Source organism: Papilio machaon, chromosome W, assembly GCF_912999745.1.
Source record: "Papilio machaon chromosome W, ilPapMach1.1, whole genome shotgun sequence".
NCBI lineage: Eukaryota > Metazoa > Arthropoda > Insecta > Lepidoptera > Papilionidae > Papilio > Papilio machaon.
This window is the reverse complement of record NC_060015.1, coordinates 5,416,738-5,425,117: the sequence shown is the minus strand read 5'-3', so window position 1 is coordinate 5,425,117 and position 8,380 is coordinate 5,416,738. Positions and strand designations below refer to the sequence as shown.

Sequence of the window (8,380 nt, the reverse complement as noted above, 5' to 3'; positions counted from 1 at the left end):
ATAATACGACATATTAATAGAGGTTTAAATTGATAAAACGTATGTTTTGATTTTGTAAACAAAATTCGTGCTTCGTTGTTAAGTAACAATAACAGTTTTCATGAAGTTGACACTATTGGAGGAATGATGTTGTATTTTTATTGTCATGAGTTTTAATAATGTTAGTTGATAGTGTGAAATTGATATTTATATCATTGTATATAAGATATTGTACATTAGTAATATGACACGTATATTGCAACTTTTATTGTAACTTTTCATAAATTTAGTGTACATGGGTAATATATAATGTTCTCGAATAGTAGTAGTAATAAGCCGTACAGTGTGTTGATGTTTACACAGTACCAGTATTTACAAATTAAGCAACCGTAATATGGAACATTAATTTCTAGGTTAGCATACTTGTATGATAAACAAATTGGGGAACTAAGGTGAATTTTATAAGTATGCCTGGCATCGTACACTTCTATGATGCGGTGGTAGTATGTGTGATAAGAGTAAGTTGATTGTTGGCAGTTAATTGTATTATTTTAGGATTGTTGATGTTTTAGTAAAGTGTGTCTACATATAACATTTATAAAATGAACAAACAAGATAACATTATGGACGGTATATGTTATACAAATGTGTTTAAATATTTGTACTACGTAGAATATTTTATTTTGTGTCCGTAATGAATGTAGTTGATCTTCGTTTTTAATGACAATGGCCCTTCTGTTTTTCGTAAAAGTATTTTACCATTTTTAACCCAGCTGTGAGCGTATTTTTCTGCCTTTGCTAATTCTCTGGCGAGAAAATGTACTCTTCTAATTTTTGTTAATCTCTTTTAATCTTTATAACATGTAAACTGGAATGACTTCTCCGACGAAAGGAAGTTGCTTGGAGTTTAGTTCTTCAGTCCTTTTTTTCTGTGCTTTTGACAGACGCTAGCACATCCATTTCAGTCCAAGTATTGGTAAATTCGACAACGACTGTAGACGTTGTGGAGTCGGCTCATTCTTTTCAATTTGAACATCCAAAGTATTAGTTAGGCGCTCAAAAGTTTGTAGGAGATTGGATTTGGATTCTGCCTGTTTACCAGGGACGTTTCTTATTTCAACGGCTGTTTTTAAAGGAAAACGTTCCAAAGTATCTAATCGCTCTTCAAGTAGCGATGTCCGTTTTTCCAGATCGCCTCCTCAGCTAACGTAGATAACTTACCTTCAATGTTTTTTAATTGGTCCGTTAGGAAGTCTAGACTTTTATCAAGCTCTTGGTTAGATTGATCGACTTGCGATTTTAAATCTTTCATAAGAGCTTCTACTTGAGTCTCTAATAATTATTACGTAGGTTGAATACTTTTATGAGGAAAATAGATACTTTTATACCGTTTTATAATATTGTATTATAGTTATATTGTTAAATTAAATTAAGATTTTATTATATTGGCTTCAAAATTATAATAAGTAACTTAAGTTAGTAAGTAATTAATTGGCAGAGTTCCTGATGTTTTAGTGTGCCAGGAGGCTACACATTTCGTAGGATGGCCGAATGTAATAATTTTATAAAAGGTAGTTTTAGTTTTCTTAGATGGCAGCACTGCTCGACCCCGCCACTCTTTTGTGACAACTTCCGGCGAATGGATTGAGAGTGGTGGGGTTGAAACAGCGTTTGATTATTGAGTCAGGAGCTCGGCCAGTCGTTGGATATCCGTCGATGTGATAAGTCGTCTAGTGGAGTTGACCGTTAGAAATGTTGAAAATGGAATAAAAGTATTCACTGTGCAATGAATTGGAGTTTTTCTTGACACTAAGGTTTGCCTTGGCATCGCCAGTGCTCCTGGGAGACACTGACACACGTAAACGTGGCCTACGGCATGGCAGATTTAGTTACTGGCCTTGAGGTCCTTAACATGCCAAACGCCTAGTGGCTTTCCATTATGGGAAACGAGTTCGTACACTAAAGGTGAACGAACCTTTGCCACTATGCATTTCTCATATTTAGGAGCGAGTTTAGAGGCTTTGTAGTTAGCAGCATCGCTTTGAATGTAAGTCTTCCGCCAAACTTCCTGACCTACATTAAAAGTGACTTGCCGCCTGCGCAGGTTGTAATATTTGGTGTTGGTTTGATGCGCTTTAAGGATTTTTTCTCTGACTTTTTCAAAGACCTCTTTCAATATACCAAACTCGCCTGCATATTCTTCTCGCGGAACAGTAACCTCATATTCGCAATCATCCGATTGCTTATAAAAAGAACCATTTATAATAGGCTCCCTGCCATGCACCAAAAAAAATGGCGAAAACCCTGTGCACTCGTTTACAGCGCTATTTATCGCGAACTGTATCTTGGACAGATTCGCGTCCCAAGTACGATGATCGTCTTTAACATAAGACGAGACTGCTGTCATTACAGTTTTATTATAACGCTCGACTAAATTAATCTGTGGCGTGTATCTAGGGCCATAATGCACTCTAGGTATATTGTACCGTTCTAAAAGTCTACGAAACTCCGATCCCGTGAATTGAACCCCATTATCGGTAATTACGGTTTCTGGAATCCCGTGCGTTAGCAGAACAAAATTTTCGAACGCCTTCGATACCAATGCACTAGTCGCGCGTCGTGAAGGAAACAGCATTGTATATTTGGAGAAGCAACAAGTTACCACTAAAAGATAGATATACCCAGATCGCGACTTAGGTAGAGGACCAACCAAATCGACGGACAATGCTTGAAAAGGTCTGTAACACTGTTTCGGTTTTCCCATTAAGCCTGGAGTGAGTTGAGTTGTGTGTTTATATGCAGCGCACGTACTACAGTTCCTAACGAAACCAACCACGTCTCGGTACATTCCGGGCCAGTAAAATTGCAATGAAAGTTTCCTATGGGTCTTAAAGACACCGAAATGACCAAAAGTGGGAGGTTCGTGGTGTTCAGCAATAACGCGAGATCGTTGCGCTTTGGGCACTACTACCTTCCAATCGAACTCCCGAGTCAGCGAGTATTTACCTTTACAGAACCGATACAGTGTGTTATTTTCCACACGATAGTTTGGAAAGTTTTGTGGAAAGTTCTTACAACCGTCAACTATCTTATTGTACCACTCATCGGTATTATCAACGTTACTAATCGGTTCTACCCGTAACAAACGAGACAATGCATCCGGTTGAAATATGAAATAAATTCACTTTATAGGTTTCATATTAGTTTAATAATTTGCACGATGCAATCACAATCAAAGAAGTTACAAAAGGGAAAGTGACAGCTCATACCAATGTTGACATATCAAAAAATACAGATACACTCCATACTTCACCTCCGGGGGTGAAAGAAAAAAAATAATATAAGAAAAACAAAATGTTAACTGCTATGTTACTTATTACAACTTACACTAAGTACAAAATCTTTTTGTCCTATCCTTATGAACTATATCTATCTTATTGTTTCTTAAAATCTTAACATTTATTCCTAAATCTTCTAACACTTTAAACGGACCATCAAAAACACAATCTAATTTTTTTGCATTTTCATTTTTAACTAAGACAAAATCATCTTTCTTATAATAAACTGGATTACATGAACTATCATATGCTTCTTTTCTTTTCTCTTTACAATTTATCAAATTCTTCCTAGCATCACTTAAAGCAATTTTTAACTTATATTTTAAATCTAAACAGTAATTATCAACATTATATAATGGTTCTATATCACCTTCTAAACTACTTGGCAAACGACATTGTCTACCAAACACCAATTCAAAGGGTGTGTACTTAGTCTGCATATTAACACAAGTATTATAACTAAAACACCAAAAAGGAACCCAGTGGGACCATGAGAAACAAGAATTAGTACTATAACTTCTTAAAAATACACCTAAATTCTTATGAGCTATTTCGAGAGAACCAATGGATTGATGGTGATATGCAGTTGATGTCAACTTTTCTATTTCTAATAATTTACATATTTGTACCATAACTTGAGAAATAAATTCTGTCCCTCTATCTGTAGCTATACATTTGGGAACACCAAAACGCAAAACAAAATTGTTCACAAAAGCTTGTGCTACTGTCGTTGCTTCCTTATTGAGTAATGGATATGCTTCAATATATTTAGTTAACTCACACTGTATGGTTAAAATATAACAGTTACCATATTCATCTTTATCTAATGGTCCAACTAAATCAAGAAAAATTTTCTCAAATGCAGTTGTAGCGGTAGTAGTTATAGTCATAGGTTGTTTAGTATATCTACATTGTTTCATTTTTTGACATACTTTACATTTCTTAATAAATTCACGAATATCAGCATCTAAACATGGCCAATAATATTTTCTTTTAATGTTATTTGTCATTCTATTTATACCAGTATGACCACAGGTTGGCAATAAGTGATAATTATTCATAATGAATTGTTTCTCCTTGTCATCATAAATTCTTTTAACTCCTCTTAACACACATATTTGAGGACCTGACCAATTATTTAAAGATTTAATTTCACTACATAAACCTTTTATAAATTCTGTATTTTCATCATCTCTTACTATGCATAGTCTTCTAATATTTATCTTTTCACAAAAATCTTTTAGCTTGTCTACAAATTCGGCTCGCGAGAATTGCAGTCTAAAGCCTAGATTTATACTCAACAACATTTTACTTGGTACATAAGCAAAACAATCTTTTTCTTCTTTCACTATATTCAACTTTTTAAATTTCTTTATACTTTCTTCTTTCATTAACTTCATCTCAATAGAATCACACGGCTGTTTTAATAGTTCCACGACTTGTGGTTGATCAGTCCACTCATCTGTGTCATTACTAAGATCAGCTTGTACGTCCTTTCTTTCATCTTCCATTCTTCTCTTTTGTGCTCTAGTTGTTACAGCTAATACATGCTCTTTCATACTCTTCAAATCATTCGATGTGATACATACTCTAGACAATGCATCTGCAATGACATTATTTTCACCTTTCACATAAACTACTTTAAAGTCATACTCTTCGAGAATTAATCTGAATTTAATTAATCGACTGGATGGATCTTTCATACCAAAAAGATAAACTAATGGTTTATGATCAGTCATTATAGTAAAAGTCCTACCGAATAAATATGGCCTAAAATACTTTACAGCCCACACTATTGCGGTTAATTCTTTTTGAATAACAGGATAATTTTTTTCTGCTTTATTTAATGGTCTACTAGCATAAGCAACAGGTTTTAATAAAATATATATATAAATAAATTCATTTTTATCAGAAAAGTCGGGATAATCAAGTATTGGAGGTGTCATTAATGAGTTTTTTAAAAATTCGAATGCTTTTTGACATTCAGTACTCCAAACAAAAGTTGTGTCCTTTTTTAATAAATTGTTTAGTGGCTGGGTGATTTTAGCAAAAGATGGAACAAATTTTCTATAATAGTTACAAAAGGCAACAAACCTTCTAACTTCATCAACATTCTGTGGGATTGGATAATTTTTTAAGACTTTAGTTTTTTCGGGATCTGGTGAAACTCCTTCAGCAGATATTAAATGACCAAGATATAACATTTCTTTCTTAAGAAACTGACACTTTAAAGGATTTAATTTTAAATTTACTTTTCTCAATCGTTCAAAAACATCTGTAAGGTTTTGATTATGCAAACTTAATGATCGTCCAAAAATTACAAGATCGTCTAAATATACAAAACATTTTTCAAAAGCTAGTCCTGACATTGCTAAAGACATAACTCTACTAAAGGCACTACAGGAAGTCTTAAGTCCCATCGGTAATCGCTTTAATTGGTAATGACCTGTATTAGTCGAAAACGCAGTATATTTCCGACTCTCAGGATCTAATTTTACCTGATAATAACCTTGTTGCAGATCTAAATGAGTAAAATAGATTGAACAAGACAATGAATCTAAAATATCTGTGATGTGAGGCAAAGGGAACTTGTCATCGACTATATTTTCATTTAATTTTCTAAAATCAATTACCAGACGCCATTTTTCAGAACCTTGACTCTTTTTTGGAACTAATAATATTGGACTGGACCATTCACTTGAAGATTCTTCAATTATATCATCTTTTAACATTTTATTTATGTGGCTGTTTACTTCTGATTTTAATGCTTGTGGCAACCGATAAGGTTTGGTATAGATTGGATTAATATTATTTCTCAATTTAATAGAATGTTCACAAAGATTGGTTGTCTCTAATTTGTCTCCTGGTAAAAAGAAAATATCCGAGTATTTACTACAAATTCTTTCAATGGATTCTTTTTCTTCAGAGTTTAAATGTTGTAAGTCTAATGAAGATAATAACCTATCAGCCCTTACTGAGTTACTGTCACATTCTGAGAATTTAAAAGTGTTATAATCATGCAAAGGGTTAACATTCACTACCAAATTTTCTAATCTACATTCTTCATCACTAGTGTTCAAAATCTTAACAGGAATCCTTCCACAGTTAGGTCTCACTATAGTACTTGCTAAAAAAACATCCTTTGTCAACTCTGTCGCACTAACAATACAATCCTCTTTCACTCCTGAATTTATGAAAACATAATGAATAGACTCACTCCTTGGTGGGATCAACAAAGAGTTACTGTAATCTGGTCTGTCATAAATAGGTAAAGTTAAATTTTTATGGTCAGTATGTAAGGTTAATAAGTTTCTATACAAATCTATGTTAGCTTTGTATTTATTTAAGAAATCTAAGCCTAATATACCATCAACAGCAATTGGTACATTTTGAAAAATATGAAATTTACTTAAGAACTTGTCTCCACTATCGGTATATAAATCTAACAAAATGCAACCCAATGAGTAAATTTTTCCTCCGATACCATTTACAACTAAATTATCTTTTAAAATTTGTGAAGCCTTTGAAAGTATTCCTTCTTTAATGATTGATATGGATGCACCAGTATCTATTAATAAAATCAATTTCCTACCGTTGCTATAAAAATTAATAAATTTGGAGTTTCCATTACAGGTAAAAACAAAATCATTAAGAACGAAAAAACTGTTTTTTATCTAGTTCAGGTGGTTTTTGTCCTGACCTGTCACTATTTTGTACTTGATCATTATTATTTTGTACTAAATAACTATTTCTTTTAATATGGTTATACCGCACATTCTTATTGTAATGGTTAAGATTGCCTCTAAAATTCTGAAATCTACCACGGAAATTAGACTGGGGTGGTTTAGATGTGAAATGACTTGAATATCTACTATTGTTATAACTATTTTCAGGAAAATTTTGAAAAGATTGGCCTTTCCTATGATATTTTGAAAAATTATTCCTACCTCTATGAGTTGAGGTCATCCTAAAAACCTCTGCTGAACTGGAAGGCACAGATTCATCTTTGGCTGCTTGAATTGCATCTTGCAGTGAACTATAGTTGCGAGCAGCAATAATTGTACTTAACTTTTCACTTCTAAGACCATCTGTAAATTTTTTTATGACCATTTTTTCATTAATAGGTTTCAAAATAGTTGAAGCATATTCATTACCATCTGCCTGTGATATATTCAAATCAGTTAGAAGTTTTTCAAGCTCCGACCCATACTCATTAATGGACTTATGACCTTGACTTATAGATTCAATGTGTTTTTGTATAGCTGTGAACGATTTTTTCACTAACAATTTTTTTCTAAAGTCAGAGATCATATCACTAACTGTTTTGTAAGTACTTTCTACTCTTAACTTTGCACTTTGGGTTAACCTACCTTTAAGAACAAATTTAATTAATAATTGCTGACCTCCCTCGGACAACATTTCTGAATACATTTCAACAGCATCAATTAATTGTTTTACAGTATCTTCCTTACCATCTAAAATAGGTATAAAACCACATGCTGTCTTTAAATCAAACTCCATTTTTCTTATATTAGTACACATTTGAGTTATTTCCGAAAACAAATAACAAATTTTATCATAAGTACAATTAATTAACCTAACTTCTTCCCTATCTTGACTTTCAATTAAATTAACATATAACTCCTTACTGCTATTAAACAAAATTTGAGCTTCTTTTAACTTATTAAATGCTACTAAACCCTTATATCTACTTTGTCCTTTTTTTACTAAGTATTTTCTAATTTCTGACAATTCTTCCTGTTTATTAATTAATCTATTAATCATACTGAACTAAAAAAAAATTAAAATTATAAATCATATTTTTTTTTCTCATCTTCCTTTCCTTATTTCTTTTTAATTTGATTTTATTTTTCCTTTTTGATTTGATTTGATATAAAATGTTCCGCCATATTGGCACTTGGACGCCATGTGTACCCTCCTAAAACACATTTTATTTATTGGCACTTTCACTTGTCTCAAATTTATATCCTCGTATCCTCTATCGTATCGTATATCTTCTTGGATCCGGGAAACTTCTGATCCTCCTGATCTGATCGAATATG

At 32.7% G+C, this 8,380-nt stretch overlaps 1 protein-coding gene across 1 annotated transcript; it reads right to left on the bottom strand.

The window, feature by feature from the left end:
- Window positions 1–6,766: 6,766 nt before the first annotated feature.
- On the bottom strand, window positions 6,767–8,113 carry LOC123723353. The gene is made up of 2 exons (XM_045685934.1): window positions 7,688–8,113; window positions 6,767–7,405 (listed from the first exon to the last, which is right to left on the bottom strand). The coding sequence occupies exons 1-2, from the start codon at window positions 8,100–8,102 to the stop codon at window positions 6,966–6,968; spliced, it is 855 nt and encodes a 284-aa protein (XP_045541890.1). The 5' UTR covers window positions 8,103–8,113; the 3' UTR covers window positions 6,767–6,965.
- Window positions 8,114–8,380: the final 267 nt, after the last annotated feature.

Coding starts and splice junctions, on each gene's coding strand:
- LOC123723353 (XM_045685934.1), bottom strand. CDS start 8,102: ATGATTAATAGATTAATTAATAAACAGGAAGAATTGTCAGAAATTAGA. Junction 7,406..7,687: donor AATTAAATTTGTTCTTAAAG/GTAGGTTAACCC, acceptor AAAAATTTACAG/ATGGTCTTAGAAGTGAAAAG.